This window comes from Hyperolius riggenbachi, chromosome 5 (assembly GCF_040937935.1).
Source record: "Hyperolius riggenbachi isolate aHypRig1 chromosome 5, aHypRig1.pri, whole genome shotgun sequence".
Taxonomy (NCBI): Eukaryota; Metazoa; Chordata; class Amphibia; order Anura; family Hyperoliidae; genus Hyperolius; species Hyperolius riggenbachi.
In genome coordinates, this window is record NC_090650.1 from 269,384,535 (window position 1) to 269,411,449 (window position 26,915).

Genomic DNA, 26,915 nt, shown 5'->3' on the forward strand with positions numbered 1-26,915 from the left:
TGTCTCGTGTTCCCTGTCACCTCCTTTCAACCAAAAAGATGGCTGCCCTCATGAAATCAAACATTTGCCTGTTCTTTTAAAACAGGGTGGATAAGAGATTATATTACCTATCTATTTTAATTAGATTTACAAGCCCTACTCCATAGAGTCAAATTAATCCATGCCATGCACTGATGAGGATCAAACAATCCAATACAGTCTGTATGCATGTTGGATTATTATGGCTCTGTACAAATTAACAAGCTGACACATCATTGCATTCCAGCGGTTCTGGAGGTGTGTTTAGCTTCTAAGGGTACAATGGTTAATTTGCATATATTCAGCAGTGCTGCTCTGGGAGACATCTCAAGCTCACTCCAACCTGAATTATCGCAAATTCTTTCTGTTTTAGGAAAGCAAACTTTTGTTTTTCTTAACATCTTAGTAAGGGGGCTTTTAGGACCATTGTAGTCCCTTACACACTCCAATGAGTTCTGGGTCACCATGAGCTTGCTGGTTAGTCTGTGCCTCTCGGATTTACAAGCCCTACTCCATAGAGCCAAATTAATCCATGCCATGCACTGATGAGGATCAAACAATTCGAAACAGTCTGTATGCATGTTGGATTATTATGGCTCTGTACAAATTAACAAGATGACACATCATTGCATTCCAGCGGTTCTGGAGGTGTGTTTAGCTTCTAAGGGTACAATGGTTAATTTGCATATATTCAGCAGTGTTGCTCTGGGAGACATCTCAAGCTCACTCCAACCTGAATTATCGCAAATTCTTTCTGTTTTAGGAAAGCAAACTTTTGTTTTTCTATTTTAATTAACATAACTAATGTAACTTAATGACATTATGTTTGTTTAGGCTGAAGTTCCCCTTTAACTCCTATGTGAATTGCAAGAGGACTTAACTTTGTATGAAACAATGAGAAGAATCAAGGTTTAACTAATGAAACAGAACAAAACCAGTATACAGTGACACAAATAGGCCAATTTGTAAAAAGGTGGAAAATTGTGTCTCTTGCCTACTCTATACAGTATAATATCTCTGCAGGAGTCTATTTAAGAATGCATCAGAGAAGCTTGTGAATGCTGAGCTCAAACACACTTGTCATTAGACTGGGATATATGGTAGCTCCCTTCTATGCTGTGTTACTGGTGTATGATCCGGGAGGATAAATGCATTGCGTATTTGCTATATTCCAGTGTGGCTCCAATCTCCTATTGATGTTTTTACAAAGGAAAATATATAATGCTTTAAACACTCTTTTCATGTTTGAGAGTGTGTTGATGGCACTCTACATATAGAGTTTTTCAACATACAGTATCTGATGCCTTAAATTTAGGCCTTACTTATCCTATCAAAGACTTGATTAATACTGTAGTGTCTAACTGGTTACAACAAATATTCATCTGCTTCTTCAGCATACTTAATGTTAGTAGCATAGGGATCGCCATAGCAGCCATGGGTCCTCAAATGATTAAAGACAAAGTAAAAAAGTAATCTAACCATTCTGGTATGAAACCCTAATTTCCACTGAATACAATAAAAAATATTAAACACCTGAAACTATGCAAATGAACTGGCATTTTTAATTAAACTAAATAGAAATAAAATGTTGCTGATTTTAAATAAATTTAGCCTCAAAATTTGATACAAGGCAAGTCAGGTCCATGGCTTCTTGCTGGTGACACCAAATACCAGCTCTACCATCGTAATAGACCAGGCTACATTTTCCAGTGTTTGGTCGTCCAGTGTTTCTGCATCTCCTGCATCTACCCCTCAGGACATTACCAAGCTTCTTGCATGCCTGAGGCATGATTATCTCACGTCTAGATAACTGCAATTCTCTGTTCTGTGACGTACCTGCTAACCGTTTAGCCCCTCTACAGTCCATCATGAACTCTGCTGCATGACTCATCCACCTCTCCTCCTGCTTCTCCAGCCATATCCCACTCTGGCAGTCCCTTCACTGGCTACCAGTTACACAGACAATGCAATTCCCTTTACAACCTAGCTCCTTCTTGTTTTAATGATCTTATCTCAAGATACTATCCTCCTCTCTACTAACAATATTCTGCTATCTTCTTCTCTGGTCACCTTTTCTCACTCTTGCTTACAAGATTCCTCTCAATCCTCTCCCCTCCTTTAGAATTCCCTCCCTCAACACATCTGCCACTCACCCGCACTTACTCTTTTTAGGCACAACCTAATAACTCGCCTCTTCAGGCAAGCGTGCTCTCTCACTTAGGACACCCTGGCCACTGACCACCATTGTTTTGTAGTGTTAATTGTAGTATTGTTTATACTGTAATGTTATACAGCGCCACAGAAGATGCAGTGCTATATAAACCATTAATATTAATAAACCAGCCCATGTGGCACCATCAATCATTTAATGGTAAAAATCACTGAGATTGCATTTTCCACCACCTGGTGTAAACATCTGAATCTGCATGATTTTATACAAAGCACTAGAGCTACATCATTGGCTTATTAGATAATTGCATTAATAAGCGAGTATATGGGTGTTCCTAATAAAGCCCTCAGTCAGTGTGCCTGTTTATTCCATTTACAGTCCTCCTGATAGACCACCTATTATCTATCTCTCGCTGCTTTCTGTGTTTTGCAGAACATAGGCTACTAGGGTCGCATTTTGATTTGGAAAGTTTAATTTTACTTGAACTGTTTACTGATTACGGTATATGGAAGATAGTACAATTATTTTTCCTTGAGAACAATAGTACCTTAGCATGAAATGCGCAGAATATTGTGCAGGATACATCTTTATAAATAATTCAGCAGTACCCAGGCTGAGCTCTCTTGTTGTAATGGAGATTGTAGTTCTGTATCTGTTGTCATATAATCACACATAATGATCTTTCTCACTCTACTACTGCACATCATCTGTGAATTATGTTCATACTGCAGAGGAATACAGCTGCCGTGTGACTGCTTGTCCAAAATAAAAGGACAGGGACATCTTTCAGAAGAATATGTCACATTATTTGGAATAGTTGCAGGTGCTGTAGCTCATCATAGGAGCTGGCTATTATTACTATAACTGACACACCAGCAATGTTTAATATATCTACTTTGGTATTGAGTTCAAGTGAAACTGAAGTGAAAAGACGTATGATGTAATGATTTGTATGTGTAGTACTGATAATTAATAGAACATTAGTAGAAAAGAAAATAGTCTCATATTTTCATTTTTAGATATATAGCTTTTTTATAACAGTGCATAATTCTGTCATATTTGCAAATACAAGTCGCACTATGTATTTTAAACTATAACACACAGCTAATGACCTTTTCAACTTTCCTGCAGTAAAAATTTTATCTAAATCTGTTTCTGACTGTTGCTTTGTGCTCCAGAAAACAGCGACCCATGTTGGGTTGGAGAGCTCAGAGAGGCTCTTTTGCATAGATAACAACTGTGAAGTTTCTTAACTCTTCCTGTACTGGACTGAGACTCATATCTGTGCTACTAATGTTCTATTTCTTAGCTTTACTACACATAAAAATCATTATCCCATACGTTTACTTTCACTTCAGATTTCCTTTAAAGCCTCATATACACGTTAGATTTTTGATGTTGAAACTTTTGTTTGGGATCATGCCTGGTGACAGTTTTTTAATGATCCCTATAGACCACACATAAGGTCACATGGGAACATGATACATTAGATATAATGAAGCACTGACTATATGGAGCAGGTACTGAGCAATAAGTAAATATGCGGTCTCACATGAGCTGTACTTATCCAAACACATCTGTCAGGCTGGTTTGTTCATTGTGCCTGGGAACCATTGTTAGTTGCTCTTCTTTCCTGTTGTCTGGTTGATTTTCAATAAACGTTTATCTACGTCCGGTAGTGGCACGTGCTGAACCTTAATGAGGAAGTGTAGTGAAAATAACAATAAATAAAATTGCTTATTTTTGTACAATATTGTCTATAAATGATTTAGTCAGTATTTGTTCATTGTAAAATTTTTCCTCACTCTGGGGTTGGGTTTACCACTCCCAGCATTTTTTGGTTACTGCCAATGAGGTTAAATTAAAAAAAAAAAGAAAGTACAGTAATGATATCCAGAACCAATCTGCTTTGTAGTACCTCTATTGAAGTTTTACAAAGACAGCGGTTGGCAGCAACATCCTAGAGCACCCAGTGAATGTTTGGCTGGAGGAGCCAGTACTGATCACCTGACAGCTGTTTCGCATACAAAAACGTTTTCTTGCACTCAGCTGTTCGTACTGTCTCCCCCTGCCACCCACCCACCCATGGAGCACCCTAGGACTTTGCTGCACACTCTACTTCAATAAAGGTACTACAAAGCAGTCTGGTGCTGGATATCATTACTTTGTAAAATCCTGCTTTCTATAGTCAAGCACATCCTGCAGGGTTCATAAGTTAACAGGAAGTTTGTTTAGGCACAGGGGCACCTTTGATTCCCCGTAACTCCGAGAAATACACATCCTCTGGTGCTGAGACCTCTCTTACTCCAGTCAAACAAATAACAACTCTGTTATAATATTCTTTGAATCAAGATTTGGCCGATTGACCCTACAGATTTGATTAGCCTTTATAAATTGGGCCACATGTTAAAATGTATTCTATAGTGCTTGGTGTGTTTGGTGCCAGCTATAAGCAGCAGGGCCGTTTCTTGGGCAGTGCGGGCAGGGCGACCGCACTGGGCGCAGACCAGCAAGTAGATGAAGGGGGCGCAGGCAGAAGGACATTACCGCTAGGGAGCTGGTGACGCGTGGTGCAGCCAAATGGAAGAAGAAAGAAGATTACCAGCGCGATCACCTACCTTGACTCCTCCTAGGCTGCCTGTGTCAGACCAAGTCATCATCATGTCACCACCCTGTGATGACACCTGATGTCTTGTAGCGGTACTGTAGGCTGTGATTGCGCGACACCCATGGAGGAGTCGGCTTTCCAGGCTCTCCTCGCCTGGGTGTTTTCCTGCTTCCTCCTGGATGAGCAGCTGGTCACTACAAAGTAGGCAGATCTACTTGTGACCTGTGGCTGTGTGACTGTCCTTAAAGAGTAAGGGTTCCCGAGTCCACGGTGGCGGGGCGAAGGGGGCGCAATTTTTACACCCTCGCCCTGGGTGCAATTTAGCCTAGAAACTGCCCTGATAAGCAGAGCTGGGAGCAGATGCTGTATGAATTGAGAGCATGCAGTAAAATGATTGCAGGGCTCCTCTAGATGCTTGAGTGGAACATTGCGACCCATAGACTGTAAGCTCCTGCTATAAGACTCCACTGAATCCATGTGGATTCATTACTTATCTCTCCAGATATTCTTTGTCACAGTGTTATTTGTTACTGATCACATAGCCAGATGTATTTGTATAATGGTTTAGGTACTTCAAATTAGACACATAATGACTCAGCAGCACATCAGAAAAACAGCTAATGTAATATAAATAGTGTGTCTGTTGTATAGTTATTTTATTGAAGAAATGTAATTAGCCTCACTTGAACCCACTCACACATTCTTTAGTTTGGCATATGCTGTGCTCCTCAAAGCCACTTCTGTGGCTGAGTAAATAACAGCCAGATCTTGTACTGACAGCAAATGGGGGGGAGGGGGGGGGGCTGTTCCTAACAAATGGACTAATAACAAGAGTAACAGCACACAGAGCCTGTCCTAGATGTCATGTTCCTCAGCATGCTTTTATGGCTATGTCACATGTGTCTATGTGTAATTCATATTAGGTTATGCCCTAACATTTCCAAAGTGAAAGCTGGAATACGTCTCCGTCTTTATATAGGGCTATAAATTATGAATGAACTGAGTGATGTTGGAGCAGGGATCTCAGTAAAGGCAACGAGGAAGAACAAGACACATCAAGGGATGATTCAGTTGTGGAGGCACAGAGAAATCTGAAGTGAAAATAAACTTATGAGATAATGATGTATATGTGTGGTACAACTAAGAAATAGGACATTCGTAGCACAGATATGAGTCTTATATTGTTTCCAGTACAGGAAGAGTTAAGAAACTTCAGTTGTAATCTATGCAAAAGAGCCTCTCTGAGCTCTCCAACCCACTGATTTCTGGAGCACTTATACATCAAAGAAATAGTCAGAGACAGATTTAGAGAAGATTTTTACTGCAGGGAAGTTGAAAGGGTCATTAGCTCTGCTTGTGTTATAGTTTAAAATACAGAGTGTGGCTTGCAATTGCAAATATGTCAGAATGATGCAATTGTTGCGCTCCTGTAGGTGTAGCTATGTTAGATGGGTCCTGCTCTTGTCCAACTCTGGTGACACCCACAACCTTTAGTGATACACATAAACCAGCAGTATAATGCTAGGCACTATTATTGGATCTGGAGACTCAGTAATAATGATACAATTAACAATTTAGCATGTAACATTCTAGCAATATGTTCTAACAGATAGGTCACAGCATCTGAACTCACAGGTTTGGCAATAATGGAATACCAACAGTGGCTTGCAAAAGAATGCAATACAGAATGACACCTCCAAAATCTCTGGAAAGGGGTTTGGCCCAAAGAAGCAACAGAAAATCCAGAGATAGCAAATCTCAAAATCACAGTAAATTATTAAGTGTGCTTTAAATGACAAATGTATAAACAGTTTGTTATAATCATACTCAGATAAATATTTAAGCTAATTTCCCCTAAACATTGGCCAATGTTAGTCTAATCAGCAGGCCGGCAGTTGGAGCTCATATATAAAACAGTATTTGTAATCCACAAAGGTGGAGGGGAAAGCTTCACTTAGGAGAGCAGCAGCAGCAAGATGACACAAGCTGGGTTATTATATATATATATATATATATATATGTATATATATATATGAATGATCCTCTTATGATAGGCCTAGAAACCCCAAAGTAGATTGCTAAACCAACACGACAGTCCCCGTCCCTAGTCCCAATTAGAAACTGCGTTGCACAAGATCCTGGGAGGCCTGACTATATGAACGGCACAACCCAACAGGAATCACCCACTCAAAGCTGGCTCTGTGAATCACCAGGGCTGCCACGCAGACAGACAAACACACCAATAAACTGGATTCAAAATCAGCCGGTCATTGTAGTAATAAAGTAGCTTCCTTACAGTTCCTTCAGATGAGGCCGAATGAAGTAGCCATGTGAAATAGTCTGTCACACTCCTTCAGAAAGGATGCAGTCACAGGACACTGTGGAGAAAGGATTTCACCTCCAGGTAGCTTAGCAGCTTTGCATAAAGCTCCAGACATTTCAGTTCTCAGTGTGGAACACTGTTTAATCCCACATATCTCTCTCCAGCCACTTCTCTCTTAGTTCTTTCTCTGCTCTCAGCGCACTCAAACCAGTTTCTAGCAAATTCTCTGTTCTCAGAACTAAGACTTTCTCTCATTGGCTACAAAATCTCCACAGTACAAAAACTGCTCTCCTATTGGTGAGAGGAATTCTCCACCTAGATGTAGGAGGGAAAACTGCAAAGAGCAAACTATGCAGTTAACTGTTTCAGAGCTGATTTCATGGAACTACAAATTCCAGATATGATTACACAGAGAATACACTTTGCACAGGTACTGAATAGCCATGCTGGCAGGATGGCTACACAATGTTATAAAAAAAAGCTATATATCTAAAAATTGCTGGTTAGTCTGTGCCTCTTGGATTTACAAGCCCTACTCCATAGAGCCAAATTAATCCATGCCATGCACTGATGAGGATCAAACAATCTGAAACAGTCTGTATGCATGTTGGATTATTATGGCTCTGTACATATTAACAAGCTGACACATCATTGCATTCCAGCGGTTCTGGAGGTGTGTTTAGCTTTAAAGGGTACAATGGTTAATTTGCATATATTCAGCAGTGGTGCGTGGGAGACATCTCGAGCTCACTCCAACCTGAATTATCGCAAATTCTTTCTGTTTTAGGAAAGCAAACTTTTGTTTTTCTTAACATCTTAGTAAGGGGGCTTTTAGGACCATTGTAGTCCCTTACACACCCCAATGAGTTCTGGGTCACCATGAGCTTGCTGGTTAGTCTGTGCCTCTCGGATTTACAAGCCCTACTCCATAGAGCCAAATTAATCCATGCCATGCACTGATGAGGATCAAACAATCCAAAACAGTCTGTATGCATGTTGGATTATTATGGCTCTGTACATATTAATAAGCTGACACATCATTGCATTCCAGCGGTTCTGGAGGTGTGTTTAGCTTCAAAGGGTACAATGGTTAATTTGCATATATTCAGCAGTGGTCCCTGGGAGACATCTCGAGCTCACTCCAACCTGAATTATCGCAAATTCTTTCTGTTTTAGGAAAGCAAACTTTTGTTTTTCTTAACATCTTAGTAAGGGGGCTTTTAGGACCATTGTAGTCCCTTACACACCCCAATGAGTTCTGGGTCACCATGAGCTTGTTGGTTAGTCTGTGCCTCTCGGATTTACAAGCCCTACTCCATAGAGCCAAATTAATCCATGCCATGCACTGATGAGGATCAAACAATCCGAAACAGTCTGTATGCATGTTGGATTATTATGGCTCTGTACATATTAACAAGCTGACACATCATTGCATTCCAGCGGTTCTGGAGGTGTGTTTAGCTTCTAAGGGTACAATGGTTAATTTGCATATATTCAGCAGTGGTGCCTGGGAGACATCTCGAGCTCACTCCAACCTGAATTATCGCAAATTCTTTCTGTTTTAGGAAAGCAAACTTTTGTTTTTCTAAAAATTTAAATATGAGACTATTTTCTTTGCTACTAATGTTCTATTAATTGTCAGTACTACACATACAAATCATTACTTCGTAAGTTATTTTTTCACTTCAATGTCTCTTTAAGACAGGACTTTTTTTGTGTGTCAGCAGAACTGGCTACATGTACTGTAACTGTCCTCCATACCCTTCCATATAACCCACTCTAAAAGCTACAAACATTTCTTAAGAGTTTAGGAAAAAGAGATTTTAGAGATTTTAACCAGGATTAGCCTCCCTGGCAATTTGATTATGCGCAGCCGCACGGCTGCACATGGTTTTTTAAACCTAATTTTTTTTAAAAATCATGTAGCTAGCCTAGCGCTAGCTACATGATACCCCCCTCCGATTCCCACCCACCCTTCCGATCGCAAAGTGCTAGCTGCGTGCTTCAAAAAAAATCTTCAAATCGGCCCGCCAGGGCCTGAGCGGTGGTCTCCGGCATGACTGGACGAGCTCAGCTCGTCCAGAACGCTGGGAGGTTAATATAAAAAGTGCAGAAACTGTTCTTACACCATTTATATACCTTAGGACTGGACCGTGTTTGAGGTTCTGATACAAGTGTAAAGCCTCATGAGCAATACGCCCGGCAGATTGATTCACCCAATGGCAGCCAACGTCTTTGAGTACGCCACTCCCCCACCTGCCGCGTGACGTCACACAGGCACTGCTCCATCGTCCCTCCACCCTTCGCCCGCATAGTAATAGCTCCTCAATAGTTGTCACACTTCTGTACAGGCTGCCCCATCAATGTCGCCCAAGGGGATCGGGTTTCCGATGCCCGACGAGCGACACACATCACAGGTATGTATGCACTTTACGAAACACCATCACACATTAGATGTGGTCATAGATTACTTGCACATTCTTATCTGACTGATATTGCCCCACCTGATACGTCCTCTAAAGTTCCTAAAAGCATATTACATGTGATACTGGTAGCTGCTAGAAAACCCATATTCAATAGGTCAATATACTCTACAATGCCTACTATCCAGAATATCAAAGACGAAATGTTGGGTTTGTTCGCCATTGAAAAAGCAACATATTTTTTGGGATTATAAAATGCTTCAGACTATAAGATGCACCTAGGTTTAGAGGACAAAAACCAGGGGGAAAATATATTAAACCTGGTATGTCCATGGTCAAAGGGCATCTTCTAGATGTTCTCCCCCAATTACTGTGTTCCCCTCATACCTCTTGTGTCCCCATGTGTCCTCCTGTGTCCCTCATGTGCCCTCTGCCCCCCCCCCCCCCCCCCCTGTGTCCTGAAGATACTGAAAGACAACTACTAAATGAGCTGCTTAGAGATGCTTTTACCCACAGTACTCAACTCATATGAACTTCCACACCTAGATATGTGAATGTATAATATGTGGACAAGGACAGGACAGGATTTGTTGTAACCTCTTCTCTTCCTCTACTTTCAGATGGTGATTTACAGAATGAAGAAGGCATGATGGAAAACGGTCAATCGCTGGGAAATGGTTCATCCATGCCAGTTATAACAGAGCTAGAATCCAGTACGTTGTCGGGAGATACATGTGCATATGAGGTTCTCCCCACTTCTGAACTCATGGACGAGACAGGTGATTTTATCTTCTATGGTTACCAATTACATACAAGAGGCGCGACAAGCCTGTTTTGTACAAGCAACAAATAATAATTCCAGTACATAACGTTTTACAAGCTATGTTAGCGTTGTGTATGTAACACCAAACGATAATGTGCCTTGTTTCCACTTGTGTGAAGGGAATCGCAACCGCATTGGGGAGAATCACATAGCAAAGCAGTGCTGTGAGTTGCGATGGTCACCTGTGTTGCTCACAATGTGGAATTGAAAACGAGGCCTAAGTCTTTCTTCTCTTTCATTTTTTTGACTCCTACACTGTGATCTTTTCTCCTTTTAACCACTTAAGGACCGCAGTCTTTTCACCCTTAAGGACCAGAGCCTTTTTTCCATTCAGACCACTGCAGCTTAAATGATTTTTTGCTCAGTCATACAAGCTACCATCTAAATGAATTTTACCTCCTTTTCTTGTCACTAATACAGCTTTCTTTTGGTGCTATTTGATTGGTGCTGCGATTTTTACTTTTTATTCTATTCATCAAAAAAGACATGAATTTTGGCAAAAAAATGATTTTTTCAACTTTCTGTGCTGACATTTTTCAAATAAAGTAAAATTTCTGTATACATGCAGCGCGAAAAATGTGGACAAACATGTTTTTGATTAAAAAAAACCCATTCAGTGTATATTTATTGGTTTGGGTAAAAGTTATAGCGTTTACAAACTATGGTGCAAAAATTGAATTTTCCCATTTTGAAGCATCTCTCTCATTTCTGAGCACCTGTCAGGTTTCATGAGGTGCTAGAATTCCAGGATAGTATAAATACCCCCCAAATGACCCCATTTTGGAAAGAAGACACCCCAAAGTATTCACTAAGAGGCATGGTGAGTTCATAGAAGATTTTATCTTTTGTCACAAGTTAGCGGAAAATGACACTTTGTGACAAAAAAAATAAATAAAAAAAAGTTTCCATTTCTGCTATCTGGTGACAAAAAAAAATGAAATCTGCCACGGACTCACCATGCCCCTCTCTGAATACCTTGAAGTGTCTAGTTTCCAAAATGGGGTCATTTGTGGGGTGTGTTTATTGTCCTGGCATTTTGGGGGGTGCTAAATTGTAAGCACCCCTGTAAAGCCTAAAGGTGCTCATAGGACTTTGGGCCCCTTAGCGCACCTAGGCTGCAAAAGAAATGTCACACATGTGGTATCGCCTTACTCAGGAGAAATAGTATAATGTGTTTTGGGGTGTATTTTTACACATACCTATGATGGGTGGGAGAAATATCTCTGTAAATGAGATTTCTTTTGATTTTTTTACACACAATTGTCCATTTACAGAGATATTTCTCCCACCCAGCATGGGTATGTGTAAAAATACACCCCAAAACACATTATACTACTTCTCCTGAGTACGGCGATACCACATGTGTGACACTTTTTTGCACCCTAACTGCGCTAAGGGGCCCAAAGTCCTATGAGTACCGTTAGGATTTCACAGGTCATTTTGAGGCATTTATTTTCTAGACTACTCCTCACGGTTTAGGGCCCCTAAAATGCCAGGACAGTATAGGAACCCTACAAGTGACCCCATTTTAGAAAGAAGACACCCCAAGGTATTCCGTTAGTAGTATGGGGAGTTCATAGAAGATTTCATTTTTTTTTCACAAGTTAGCGGAAATTGATTTTTATTGTTTTTTTCACAAAGTGTCATTTTCCACTAACTTGTGACAAAAAATAAAATCTTCTATGAATTCCCCATACACCTAATTGAATACCTTGGGGTGTCTTTTTTCTAAAATGGGGTCACTTGTGGGGTTCCTATAATGCCCTGGCATTTTAGGGGCCCTAAACCGTGAGGAGTAGTCTAGAAACCAAATGCCTCAAAATGACCTGTGAAATTCTAAAGGTACTCATAGGACGTTGGGCCTCTTAGCGCACCTAGGTTGCAAAAAAGTGTCACACATGTGGTATCGCCGTACTCAGGAGAAGTAGTATAATGTGTTTTGGGGTGTATTTTTACACATACCCATGCTGGGTGGGAGAAATATCTCTGTAAATTAAAATGTTTTGATTTTTTTTACACACAATTGTCCCTTTACAGAGAGATTTCTCCCACCCAGCATGGGTATGTGTAAAAATACACCCCAAAACACATTATACTACTTCTCCTGAGTACGGCGATATCACATGTGTGACACTTTTTTGTAGCCTAGGTGCGCTATGGGGCCCAACGTCCTATTCACAGGTAATTTTGAGGCATTTGGTTTCTAGACTACTCCTCACGGTTTAGGGCCCCTAAAATGCCAGGGCAGTATAGAAACCCCACAAGTGACCCCATTTTAGAAAGAAGACACCCCAAGGTATTCCGTTAGGTGTATGGTGAGTTCATAGAAGATTTTATTTTTTGTCACAAGTTAGTGGAAAATGACACTTTGTGAAAAAAAACAATACAAATCAATTTCCGCTAACTTTTGACAAAAAATAAAATCTTCTATGAACTCGTCATACACCTAACGGAATACCTTGGGGTGTCTTCTTTCTAAAATGGGGTCACTTGTGGGGTTCCTATACTGCCCTGGCATTTTAGGGGCCCAAAACCACGAGGAGTAGTCTGGAAACCAAATGCCTCAAAATGACTGTTCAGGGGTATAAGCATCTGCAAATTTTGATGACAGGTGGTCTATGAGGGGCCGAATTTTGTGGAACCGGTCATAAGCAGGGTGGCTTCTTAGATGACAGGTTGTATTGGCACTGAAGTGCAGGAATGTTCTCAAATCATGACCTGGACATGGCAATTAAGTCGTACCAGCAGTGATCAGAAAAAAAAATTCTGTCACTGCGGTGGGGCGGGTGAGGGTTTGGCCGGGTGATCAGAAGCCCGCAGGGGGCATATTAGGGCCTGATCTGATGGGTAGCAGTGACAGGTGGTGACAGGGGGTGACGGGGTGGTTGATAGGTGATCAGTAGGTGATTACAGAGGAGAATATATGCAAGCAATGCACTGGCGAGTTGATCAGAGGGGGTCTGGGGGGCTAATTTAGGGTGTGGGCAGGTGATTGGGTGCCCGCAAGGGGCAGATTAGTGTCTGATCTGATGGGTAGCAGTGACAGGTGGTGACGGGGTGATTGATGGGTGATCAGTGGATGATTAGAGGGGAGAACAGATGTAAACAATGCACTTTCAGAGGTGATCTGAGGGTGGGTCTGCACGCAATCTGAGGGTGTGGGTGGGTGATCAGGTGCCCACAAAAGGCAGGTTAGGGTCTGATCTGATGGGTGGCAGTGACAGGTGGTGATTGATGGGTGATTGACAGGTGATCAGTGGGTGATTATAGGGAAGAATAGATGTATACAGTACACAGGGGGGAGGGTCTAGGGAGGATCTAAGGGTGTGGGGGGGGTGTGTTCAGGAGCCCCCAGGGGGCAGTTTAGGACCTAATCTAAAAAATAGCGTTGAGATAGTGACAGGGAGTGATTAATGGGTGATTAGGGGGGTGATTGGGTGCAAACAGGTGTCCCAGGGGTGGGCAGGGGGGTCTGATGGGTGCAGTGGGCGATCAGGGGGCAGGATCAGTGTGCTTGGGTACTTACTAGGAGGGCTGCAACCTGCCCTGGTGGTCCCTCAATCACTGGGACCACCAGGGCAGGAGGCAGCCTGTATAATACGCTTTGTATACATTACAAAGCGTATTATCCGCTTTACATGCGGAAGATCGGGGGTTAACAACCCGCCGCCGCTGCTAATTGGCTGGCGGGTTGACGTCGCGGGTGGGCACATCCAGCGTGCGATCCCCGGCAGCTAGTCCGCAACGAGCCGCCGCCGATCGGCGTATTGCGCGGTCGTTGCGGGCTCCACTTTGCCGCCGCCCCTAGGTAGGGGCGGCCGGCAAGTGGTTAAAATCACAATCCAGTAATATATATATATATATAATCTATATCTATATCTATATCTATATCTATATATATATATATATAGATCTATATATATATAGATCTATATAGATCTCTCTCTCTATATATATATATATATATATATATATATAGATCTATTTATATATATAGATCTATATATATATATATAGATCTATATATATATATATATATAGATCTATATATATAGATCTATATATATATATATAGATCTATATATAGATCTATATATATATATATAGATCTATATATATATATATAGATCTATATATATATATATAGATCTATATATATATATAGATCTATATATATAGATCTATATATATATAGATCTATATATATATAGATATATATATATAGATCTATATATATAGATCTATATACATATAGATCTATATATATATAGATCTATATATATATATAGATCTATATATATATATAGATCTATATATATATATATATATATATATATATATATATATAGATCTATATATAGGTGGTTGGGAGGGGATCAAGGGATACATGGGGGGGGGAGAGCTGGAAAAAAGTTTATTTTTACACTAAAATCGCACAGCCTGTCACGGCTGCAGGCTGTGCGTCTCTCCCTGTCACACAAGATCCACAGTGACAGGGAGAGGGAGGCGGAGAGGGAGGCGGAACGGCAACTATTTTGCCTTTCGGAGGGTGATCGCTGTGATTGGCTCACAGCGATCACACGGCAGGGAGCCAATCAGTGACGGCTCCTGCCGATACCCGGAAGCCTTAGCTGTCATAAGACAGCTAAGTGCAGCCGGTTCGGTGCGCGCGATCGCGGCGGGGAGCGGCGGCGCCGGTGATAGAGATCTACGCCTTGCCAGCCAGGAGCCCATCAAAACAGGGCGTAGATCTCTATCACTGCGGTCCGGAAATGGTTAAAGTGTACCTGTAAGAAAAGTGTACCTGTAGGGAAAAAAGTGCCCCGGGGAGTACTCATCTTCAGAGGGATCCTCCAGAGGCTTCCCCCATACTCCACCACCTGCCTGTTCCAGTGCTGGGACCCACAAAATAACAGTTGTGGACAGCTTGCGCATGCGCACTAGCATGGACCCACTCAAGCTTCAGCGGAAAAAGCTAATTGGGTCTGCACTACTGCACAGGTGTGAGTTGTCTGCACTTGTACAGTAGCATGGACCCGATTGAGCTCAGCTTTTCCACTGAAGCCTGAGTGTGTCCATGCTACTGCATAGGTGTAGTGCTTCAGGATCCCTGCTTGCAAACAGCTTGGTGGAGTAAGATGGCGGAAGCAAAACTTTAAGGTTTACTTTAACTTTAGCATTTATGTCCCTTATTATGAAAATGACATCATCAGCCAAGGCTTTAGAGATTGCATTTTGCACCTCTATGTAGAACTTCTTTATATTCTCTGCATAATCTTGCTTTATATCCTCCTCTGTATAATCTGTAGTTGAAGTATTTACTTGAATTATGAATACTGCTTGAGCTGCAATTTTCACTAAAGTATTCTGTAACTGCTGACCAGTAATGATTAAGTTAAATATTGATTTTATTTTTCTGGTCATTGGTCACACTATATAAATTAACATTATTTCTATATTTTTCTCTTTCAATTTTACTGCCATCTCTCCATCTAACCTCGCCAGTGATTGTGATGTCTTTAATCCTGAAATAGGTTGTTCAGCTCGCCAGCTTCAAAATGAGTTCAATGATATTCAATACTAAGATTCACAGCGGTACCTTATCACCTGTTTTCCTCAATGTATCAGCATTATCCGCCTCAAAAACATCTTAAAAGCTTTTTAAGTCCTGTTAATCCTGAAACTAAATTTGACATAGTGTGTTTCATGGAATAATACTTGTTGAGCCTCTCATCTCCTCCACAGTGCCTGGCCACAGTGCCTGGCCACAAAATCCTTCTTCTACAAAAGAGTGTGCTATAGCTCACTTCACTACCATTTATGCCATTGATATTTTCCGCCTTTTCCTTGGTATATCTGCCATTCCAATCTTTAAGCACAAAAAGATGGAGAAGTACTTCTGACTTTCTTGCAGTCAGGGCCGGCGCTGCCATAAAGGCAGAGGGGGCAGTTGCCTCAGGGCCCCCGCATCTATAGAGGCCTCCAACAAGTGTCCACCACCACTCCACTAAATTATGTGGAGGTAGACAGACCTCTAATGCCTGGAACTCGAAGGAGGTGAGTGAGTGCTGGTTCTCCCCACTGCTCTTTGAACACTGGGGGTGGGGGGTAGGTCATTAGGGGACATATCTGGCCAGTATACTAGAGGGGGGAGCACACATCTGGCTACTATACGGGTGGGGAGAGGGGGCATATCTAACTAAATACTATACTGGAAAGGGGGGGAGAACATCTGCCTACTATGCTGGGAAGAAGGAGGGAGGAGCACATCTGGCTAATAAACTGAAGGGGGGGGGGCAGGTTACTTTTTCCCCGGGGCCCCATTGTCACTAGAACCAGCTCTGCTTGCAGTTGTACAGGTTGATGGCTAGTGAAAATTAGTTTTTATTGGTTATGGCACTGGCACTTAAGGCTACAGGTTGTTGATAGACCATATTAGAGAATACACACTTTTCCTAAGCTGGCATGCTAAACAAAGTAAGAATTGAAGCAGAAAGTGCTAGAGATTTATACATTTGTGGTAATAATAACATTTTCCCATACTCTTACTATTTTGATGAATATCCAGCATAATACATTCTTCTTTAATGTTGTGCTCTCTTAATAAATGCACAGTTTAAAGTTTGGGAGAAGATGAAGAGAAAATAGCCACCAAAGACTGCAAGATATATTGTGCTGTTATTGCTTTTGGGACATTAATTTTTTAAGAGAAAAATCTGCAGACACATGCAAACTAATTCCAGAAGGGATAATTAGTCGGGTCATGTTTGTGCTCTCACAACATGTAGTTACATTAGCTTCTTGCCAGGTATGCCATTAAAACAGCTTTGTCTTTTACAATTAACATCTCACCATTTGTGAATCTCTTCACTGGATACCTAAGAGACCCTAATCACCTGTTTAATTATGAAGGTTCTGCCACCGGCTGTTGTCAGTCCACACAATCCTCCCACTACCATAGAAGGAGGGATTCTCAGACATTAGAGGAGCCAGATGCAAAGTCACCCCCAGTCAGGGGTCAGCTATCATTTCTTTTTTTTGTTATACTTTTTTTATTGTTTCCATCTTGTCAATAAAAGTATCATACAAGCTTTTAACATGAATAGGAAAAGTAATAAAGGATGTTTCCAACAAATGTCATGGTAACAACATATATAACTTTAAAGTAAGGATAACAGTAGTACTTTGTAGTATCAATAGAAAGGGATAAGATCAAGCTTGAAAAAGTTTGTTCAGATGATCTCATGAAGGAAGCACCCGTCTAGCAAGTAGCAAAAAAGTCCAATGAGATTGGGAGTGTATCCTTGGTGGCGGTGAGTTTTAAGTGTTGTTCTCAATCTGGATATTTATAGCAGATACTAATTCTAACATTTATAAAATACTTAACCTATTGGAAAAAAAAAAAGAATTTGTTCTTCTTTATAGAAGATTATATCAATCCCTATAAGAGGAAAGTAAGCTATTACAGCTAAGAGAGAGATTGTAGGAGAAGGTAAGAGAGGGGTGTGGGGGGAAATCAGATGGGGCGGAGAAGACACGGCAGTGCTTCTTGCGACCAGGATTATAGGAAAGAGGGAAAAAATAGAAGAAAAGAGAAAAGAAAGAAGGGTTGACCAGTGCCTATAGATTAGGGCCCAATGTTGTTCTATGGTATGGTAAGATAAAATAATATCTCTCTGGTGTCATGAGACCTCTTTAGGTCCAAAAATAGACTTGCGGCTGTAACTTTAAGGGGGTTGATAGACTGGGGATATGTAAGGCCATGAGTCCCAGATTTTATGAAAATTATTTTCTGTGTCTCTCAGGGAGGCTGTCAATTGTTCCATTGATCTAGTCCAATTGACTTTGAGGATGACCTCAGAGATGTCTGGTGGGGCTATTTTCTTCCAGGAGGAGGCTATAGCCAACCTAGTTGCTGTCGTTATATGGGTGATTAGACGATTTGTGTGTTTGTTTATCTTTGGGATAGGTTTGCCTAAAAGCATATGAAGAGGATCCAGAGGTATCATGACACCAGTAGTGGAATGGATCAGTTCCTGTATCTTGCTCCATAGAGGGGTGAGAAGAGGGCAGAACCAGAAGATGTGTTCTAGGGTGCCTTTGTTATTGCATCCTCTCCAACATAAATCGGACGAGCCAGGGTAGGCTTTTGATAGGATTTCCGGTGTAAGATACCAACGAAATAAAATTTTGTATATATTCTCCCTAATTTGGATACACATTGAGGAATGTTTAGCATTGTCCCATATGTCAAGCCAGTCGTCTAAAGATATAGATGTGGAGATTGCAGACGACCATTTTGCCATATAGGAGTGATCTGGGGACCAAGATCCAGATTTAGTCAACAACAGAACATAGATTTGGGAAATCAGGCCTTTCTGATGTCCTGCATTGTCACATAATCGCTCAAAAGGAGAAAAATGTAGCGTAATTTCAGGTGTATGGATAATTGAATGGATAAAATGGATAATTTGATTATGCTCCATAATCCGTTGAGGAGTGAAGGAAATTTTGTTTTCAAGTTGAACTCTAGTATGTGGTTTACCTGTGAGGGGATGTATCCAATCCTTAAGGTTGAAGTAACCCAATTTATACCAAGTGCTCATGAAGGACTCAGAAAGACCTGGTTTAAAGGAGGGGTTGCCCAATATTGGTAATAATGGTGAGGGAGAGGACCTCAATCCGGCCATAGAGGCGGTAATACGCCAGATATGTAATGTGAATTTAATTGTGGGGAGTATAGGTTGCTGTTGTTGTATTTTAGGCACAGATTTTGCCTAAAGTAGGGAAGCTAGTGAAACCGGGAGCATACTAGTTGCTTCTATAAGGCCCCATTTTGTAAATACTCTTAAGTTGGACCATTCAGATAACTGACGTAGATGAGCAGCGTAGTAGTAATAGCGTATATGCGGTAGCCCCAAACCTCCTTGTTCTCTGGGAGAGAGGAGGATGTTTTTGTGGACTCTTGGCCTTCTGTGGTTCCAGACAAATTTGTGGAAGGCCGCTTGTAGGGTTGTTAATTGGGAGGATGGGATCAATACTGGGAGGGTTTCAAAGAGGTATAGAAGACGGGGCAAAATGTTCATTTTTAAAGCGTATATTCGTCCTAGCCAGGAAATCTTGTAGGCAGTCCATTTGTGCAGATCTTGCATGATTCGTTGTATAAGGGATGGGAAATTGCACTTGTATATAGTACTATAGGTGGGCGTGAGGTGGATTCCTAGGTATTTTAGGGAGTGGGTTTGCCATTTATAGGGAAAGCTACTTTGTAAGGAGGTAAGGAGATCTGGGGGAATTTTTATGGGTAAGGCCTCAGTTTTATCCTGGTTCAATTTGAAGCCAGATAAAGTCTCAAATAAGGATAGGGTATTATGCAGAGCTGGCAATGAGGTAAGTGGGTTTACAATAGTCAATAGAATGTCGTCTGCAAATAGGGAGATCTTATACTCGTGCCTACCATGGTTAACTCCATTTATGTTGATATTTTGTCTAATTGCTTCTGCGAGAGGCTCAATGCTGAGGGCAAATAAGAGTGGGGAGAGGGGGCAACCCTGTCTCGTGCCGTTGTAAATTTAGAAGGGGTTAGAAGGGGCATATGGTAGTTTGATTGAGGCTGTTGGGCTCGAATATAAAAACTTAATCAGGTGCATGAAGGGACCTGTAAAGCCTTGGTGCTCCAGTACTCTGAAAAGGAATGACCAGTTTAGTCGGTCAAAGGCCTTCTCTGCATCTAAACTTAGAAGCAGAGAAGGCCTGTTGGTTCTACTCATTATAGATATTAGATTTATAGCTCTGCGTGTGTTATCGCCTGCTTGCCGGCCTTGGATGAAACCCACCTGGTCATTATTTATGAGTCTAATTAATATGGGATTAAGACGATTGGCTATAGTTTTTGTAATAATTTTTAAGTCCGAATTTAGAAGGGAGATGGGTCTATAGCTTTGGGGGAGTTGGGGGTCTTTCCCATCCTTAGGGATAACTGTGATAAGTGAGTTAAGAATTGTAGAGGGTGGGCGTTCGCCTTTCATAATTCTATTGGCCATATAAGTTAAGTGTGGAATGAGAACTGATTGAAAGTGTTTGTAGTATGAGTAGGGGAGGCCGTCTGGTCCTGGAGATTTAGAAGAGGGTAATTTTTTGAGGACGTCTAGTATCTCGGTTGTAGTGATAGGGGTGTTCAGGGTAGCACAGTCTTGGTCCGTTAGTTTGGGGAGATGGAGCTGCTCCAAGAAACTTGATATCTTTACAGAGAATTGTGGGTTGGTGGATGGGTCTGGTAGGTTATAAAGTTGTTTGTAGAAAGAGGTGAATATGCTTGCAATCTTAGTTGGGTCATAGTGGGTGGTGCCCTGGGAATCTTTCATTGCGTAGATTGTATGTTGGGAATTTTGCGGGTTAAGTTTTCGGGCTAAAATAGTGTGCGGTTTATTACCTCTCTCAAAAAACAGCTGTCTAGTCCATTTGAGGCTTTTCTCGAGTTGAGAAGATTGGAGAGTGCGAATATCTAATTTAAGTTGCTGGATAGCAGAGAAGTTCTCTTGTGTAGGTTGTTGTTTGTAAGTGTTAAGTGCTTTTGCAAGGGATGTATTTAATTCTTTGAGTTTGTTTGAGGTAAAATGCTTTTTTCTAGAGCCCTGTGCGATAAAAAAGCCCCTAATGAAAGCTTTATGAGACTCCCAAACTAAGCCTGGCGATGATACCGAGCCAGTATTTGTTTCAAAGAATGCTTGTAGTTCCTCTAGGCATTCTGAGATGACCTTTTTGTCTTTTAATAGGGATTCGTTTAACCTCCAGTGCATTGGTTTGTGTGGGTTGGACCCCCAGTTGATTTCTAGTAGCACTGCTTGGTGATCGGACCAAGCGGTGGGAATTATAGAGGCATCAGTTAGGATAGGGAGGAGTTGGGCTTTGGCAAAGAAATAATCAATTCGTGAGTGTGATGCATGAGGGGGAGAAAAGAATGTGAAATCAGTCATAGTTGGGTTGGCTATTCTCCACAGGTCTAGTAAGCCAAACTTTCGGAGAAGTATACGGAATTTACGGGAGTTTCGATCATGTGAAGCGAGTGAGGATGGGGAGATATTTTTGCTTCTTTCTTTAATGGAGGAAAAGGCCAGGTTGAAGTCCCCTCCCAGGATAATTGTACCCTTAGCATTCTTTTGCAGTTTGTTGAGGAAAGAGGACAAAAAGGGAAGTTGTTGTGTGTTTGGGACATATACATTTGCTAGTGTAATTGGTTTGCCTGCAAGGGAACCCAGTAAAATCAGGAAGTGTCCTTTATCATCACGTATAATTTTTTCTACCTGTAGGGGAAGTTCTTTCTTGCAAATTAATGCTACCCCAGCTCTTTTTTTAGGCCCAAAAGCTAGAAACACATCCGTATAGTATTTATTATGGAGGCGTACGGAGTCCTGAGAGGTCAAGTGCGTCTCCTGAAGGAAAGCTATATCTACATCAAGTCTCCGTAGGTCTCTCAAAAGAGACAATCTTTTTTGAGGAACATTGAGGCCCTTAGTATTTAACGTGTACAGCTTAACCATTGTCTAGGAGGAGGAGTGAGTTAGCATGTAGGCAACTGGCAACCCTTAGGTATAGAACCTTAGTATAGCATGGAAGTGTAAAGAAGAAAGAAAGAGGAGTATATACATAAATCACAAATAACCAATATAACACCCTTTTGGGGAAGCTGAGTTTTTGATAGCCACTGTATAGGTTGTGGCAACAAGTGAGGACAACTAAAATTAGTTGTAGGAGATTAAAGTGCCTGAGGGTGACTGGTCCTCTATGGGGCCAGGCAGTCTCATAGGCAACTTTCCGGAGGTACATGTAGGGGCCCAAGATAGAACCCTCAGAGTCCAGAGCCCGATCCCCTGTTGATGGATGTTTAGGGAGATCATGGGGTATTGTGGGCTAGTTATGGCAGGTGAGGGTAGGCTTATAGGATCTGTCCACCTTTAACAATTTTCCCCTGTGGTTAGTTCAGCTAGGCAGAGCCTCCATTTCATCCTGGTTTTCAGGATAAGTAAGGCTGCGCACGGGAGTTTTGTTCCACTCGGAGATATGTCGAACCTTTCGTGGCAGGGATCTGGCCGGTGGGGAAAAGGAGTGTTGCACTGGTAGTGCTGGAGGTAGTCGGAGACCCAGTTGCTTCAAGAACATAGGTGCATCATCTATGTCAGTAAGTGTGAACTGAGCCCCTAGCCTGTTAACCATAAGGCGGAATGGGAACCCCGATTTGTAGGGGATTTTTGCATCATTTAGCAATTGCGTAACAGGTTTGAGGGCCCTCCTTTTATTTAGGGTGATAAGTGACAAGTCATTGTAAATAGACAGTTCGTCTCCTTTGAATGACACTTTGGGGGTGTTGCGTAGGGCGCGCATTAAGGCTTCTTTCGCTTCGTAATAATGGAGTCGTATTATTACATCTTTGGGCCGGCGTGCTGTCGATTTCCGTTCTCCCAAAGATCGGTGAGCACGGTCCATTCGCCAGAATTCACTTGGCTGATCAGGTACTATGGAGTTATAGAGATCAGTAAGATGTGGTTTTAGGAGATCAGGTGTGATCGCTGCAGACATGCCTTTAATTCTGATGTTCTGTCTCCTATCTCTATTTTCACTGTCTTCCTGAGCAGATCTTATAGCTTTCAAGTCATTCTGCATGATATGCTGCTCGTCTTCCAACTCGTGATGCTTAATAGTCAGAGTGTCCATCTTTGTCTCTAAGCTGCTGGTGCGTTCCCCTAAAGATGTGATGTCCCCCTTAAGGTCTTTAATGGCAGAGAGTATTACTTGCTGCAGTGAGTCATGTAGGGCATGATAGTGCTTGTCTAGCGTTACCTCCAACATTGCTGCAGTCAACGGTGTCTCCCCTGCAGGTTGTGAGACCATCCCAGTATGTTGTTGCTGCGAGGTATGGAGGGCGGGTGCAGAGCCTGCAGTATCAGCATGGTCGGCGCCATCTTGGGAGAGAGGAGGGCGGACGAACCGATCCATGGATCCGGCTTGTGCGGGTGGCTTGGGGGCTGTTTTTGTAGCCATCTTTGCGGGGAGATGTCCGGCTGTTGATCTCCGTATCCGCCAAGCTTTTGGAGCGGAGAGGGAGCGGATAGTGGCGGTTTTAGTGCGGGGACGGGCTGGAGCTCTGTCTCTAAGCGGCCATCCTGGATCCGCCGCGCATGCGCCTCCATTTCTAATATTGTTTTTAGTCTAATAGCAAACAAGTTCCTCTGCAACATTTGAATACAATTAGGTCTGGATTTTGATTCTATTATTCCAAAACATAACTTTTCTTCTGCATTTACCACTATTTGGTAGATTAGCGTGTATATGAGAGTCGGAATGGAAAGGATCTTACTGCTTGACCCAGTGTCTCCTCAGCTTCAGTTCAAAAATAAATGCCCTGACATATAGTTCTGTCAGTGGAGGTTAGCCATCCACAAACATGAAAGCAGGTCCAAGCTATGATACTGCCACCACTATGTTTTACAGATGGGATAAGGTACTTATGCTGGAATGCCATATTTGCATTTTGCGAAACAAAATGTTTTTTATTACAACCAGTTTTACTTTTGTCCAATTTCCCTACATAACATTCCACCAAAACCCTTATGGTGTATCTACTTGGTGTTTAGGAAATTGGAAACAGGTAGCTGTGTTGTATTTGGATTGTAGAAGATTTTTCCCTGGTAACACTGCCTTGCACATCATTGTTCAATGTGTACCCTGATAGAACCAATGAACAGTAACATTCATAAATGGAAAATAGGCCTTTATTTGTTCAGATTGGCTTTGGGTTCTCTGAAATATCCTATGCTGGGAGTACACAGTGAGTTTTTTCAGCAGATAGATAATTTCTGATCCGATTTTGATATTTTTTCTAAATGATTTTCTGATCACTTTTATACAAATCGATCAAATATCAGATTGGACTTGTCGGATATTATCTATTGAGCCATCTATCTGCCAAAAAAACTCACTGTGTGTTCCAAGCGTAAGGCTCATAACTTTGTGTCATTGCTAAGTTTGCCTAAAAGGGGGCTAGCACAGTTCCATTCTCAGCTCTGTAAAATAGTTATATAACCTTTTGTAGCCTGCTTGAGCAATAATAACTGCGTTTTGGAGGTCCTCAGGAATCTCTGCTGTGCAAGCCATGACAAACTTCCTCAAACATCAGTTGTGAAGAGTAGATTTAAATAGTGAAGACCCAGATTTCTGTTCTGCTGATATAAAGCAGTCCCTCATATGCTCACACTGTATTATGATCCCTTTAACTGAAACACCTTAACCCTTTCCGATCCACTGTTAGATTTAGTCCGACAGTGGACCGTTCCCCCAGCTCCTGATGTCAGACTATGACTGACGAGCAATATGGCTGTCGTTGGAGGTGCCCTCGTCGGATATAATCCAACACAGCATTAGCCCCCTTTAAATTAAAGTGTCTGACTAAATCTGACACTTTACTCACTACCAGCACCACGAGGGGTCAGGTCATATCAATATTTGATACTTATATTACTTAGGCTCATATTTATAATACGTGGGCTCATCTGAGCTCCCAATGCCTGTCCCATCATCAGATTTAGTGTGACACAGGATCAGGCTACTCGGGTTGGAGGGCTGGACTAAGTTTGATGTTTCAATCACCTCCAGTACCACGCTGCACCACGTAATAATGCATTGCAGGGTGGAGCTAGAGCGTGTGTCGGCTCCACCCCCTCCCTGAGTGACACCTCCTCTTACTAGAGACCCCAGTGGCTCCCAGTGGCACAGAATGCTCATCCACATCCCCCTCAAAGCACATAGAAAAGGTAAAGCTGGGAGGGATACAGGGAGTGCAGAATTATTAGGCAAGTTGTATTTTTGAGGAATAATTTTATTATCAATGAACCCAAAAAACTCATTAATATCAAAGCTGAATATTTTTGAAAGTAGTTTTTAGTTTGTTTTTAGTTTTAGCTATTTTAGGGGGATATCTGTGTGTGCAGGTGACTATTACTGTGCATAATTATTAGGCAACTTAACAAAAAACAAATATATACCCATTTCAATTATTTATTTTTACCAGTGAAACCAATATAACATCTCAACATTCACAAATATACATTTCTGACATTCAAAAACAAAACAAATCAGTGACCAATATAGCCACCTTCCTTTGCAAGGACACTCAAAAGCCTGCCATCCATGGATTCTGTCAGTGTTTTGATCTGTTCACCATCAACATTGCGTGCAGCAGCAACCACAGCCTCCCAGACACTGTTCAGAGAGGTGTACTGTTTTCCCTCCTTGTAAATCTCACATTTTATGATGGACCACAGGTTCTCAATGGGGTTCAGATCAGGTGAACAAGGAGGCCATGTCATTAGTTTTTCTTCTTTTATACCCATTTCTTGCCAGCCACGCTGTGGAGTACTTGGACGCGTGTGATGGAGCATTGTCCTGCATGAAAATCATGTTTTTCTTGAAGGATGCAGACTTCTTCCTGTACCACTGCTTGAAGAAGGTGTCTTCCAGAAACTGGCAGTAGGACTGGGAGTTGAGCTTGACTCCATCCTCAACCCGAAAAGGCCCCACAAGCTCATCTTTGATGATACCAGCCCAAACCAGTACTCCACCTGCACCTTGCTGGCGTCTGAGTCAGACTGGAGCTCTCTGCCCTTTACCAATCCAGCCACGGGCCCATCCATCTGGCCCATCAAGACTCACTCTCATTTCATCAGTCCATAAAACCTTAGAAAAATCAGTCTTGAGATATTTCTTGGCCCAGCCTTGACGTTTCAGCTTGTGTGTCTTGTTCAGTGGTGGTCGTCTTTCAACCTTTCCTACCTTGGCAATTTCTCTGAGTATTGCACACCTTGTGCTTTTGGGCACTCCAGTGATGTTGCAGCTCTGAAATATGGCCAAACTGGTGGCAAGTGGCATCTTGGCAGCTGCACGCTTGACTTTTCTCAGTTCATGGGCAGTTATTTTGCGCCTTGGCTTTTCCACACGCTTCTTGCGACCCTGTTGACTATTTTGAATGAAACACTTGATTGTTCGATGATCACGCTTCGGAAGCTTTGCAATTTTAAGAGTGCTGCATCCCTTTGCAAGATATCTCACTCTCACTATGTTTGACTTTTCTGAGCCTGTCAAGTCCTTCTTTTGCCCCATTTTGCCAAAGGAAAGGAAGTTGCCTAATAATTATGCACACCTGATATAGGGTGTTGATGTCATTAGACCACACCCCTTCTCATTACAGAGATGCACATCACCTAATATGCTTAATTGGTAGCAGGCTTTCGAGCGTATACAGCTTGGAGTTAGACAACATGCATAAAGAGGATGATGTGGTCAAAATACTCATTTTCCTACTAATTCTGCACTCCCTGTATGGATGATCAATTTATAATATTGGAAAGCGTTAAGGAGTATCTGCTTTTTCCCTCTCATCCAATGGAGGGAATAAGACACAATAGGGAGGAAGGCACGACAAGGTATAGTAAAATTTGTAAAAATAAGAGGTGGCTTATCTCAAATATGACATGGCAAATTTTCAATACAAAGGAGAA

The 26,915-nt window shown here is 41.8% G+C and overlaps 1 protein-coding gene across 9 annotated transcripts in view; it reads left to right on the top strand.

Moving 5' to 3' along the window:
• The window catches only part of PHACTR1 (phosphatase and actin regulator 1), a 455,927-nt gene that overhangs the window by 374,189 nt on the left and 54,823 nt on the right, over positions 1 to 26,915 (top strand). For all 9 annotated transcript variants that reach the window (XM_068236910.1, XM_068236906.1, XM_068236908.1 and 6 more), the window contains one exon: positions 10,163 to 10,321. In XM_068236910.1, the coding sequence (XP_068093011.1) occupies positions 10,163 to 10,321 (159 nt within the window). The remainder of the gene's footprint in view (positions 1 to 10,162; positions 10,322 to 26,915) is intronic.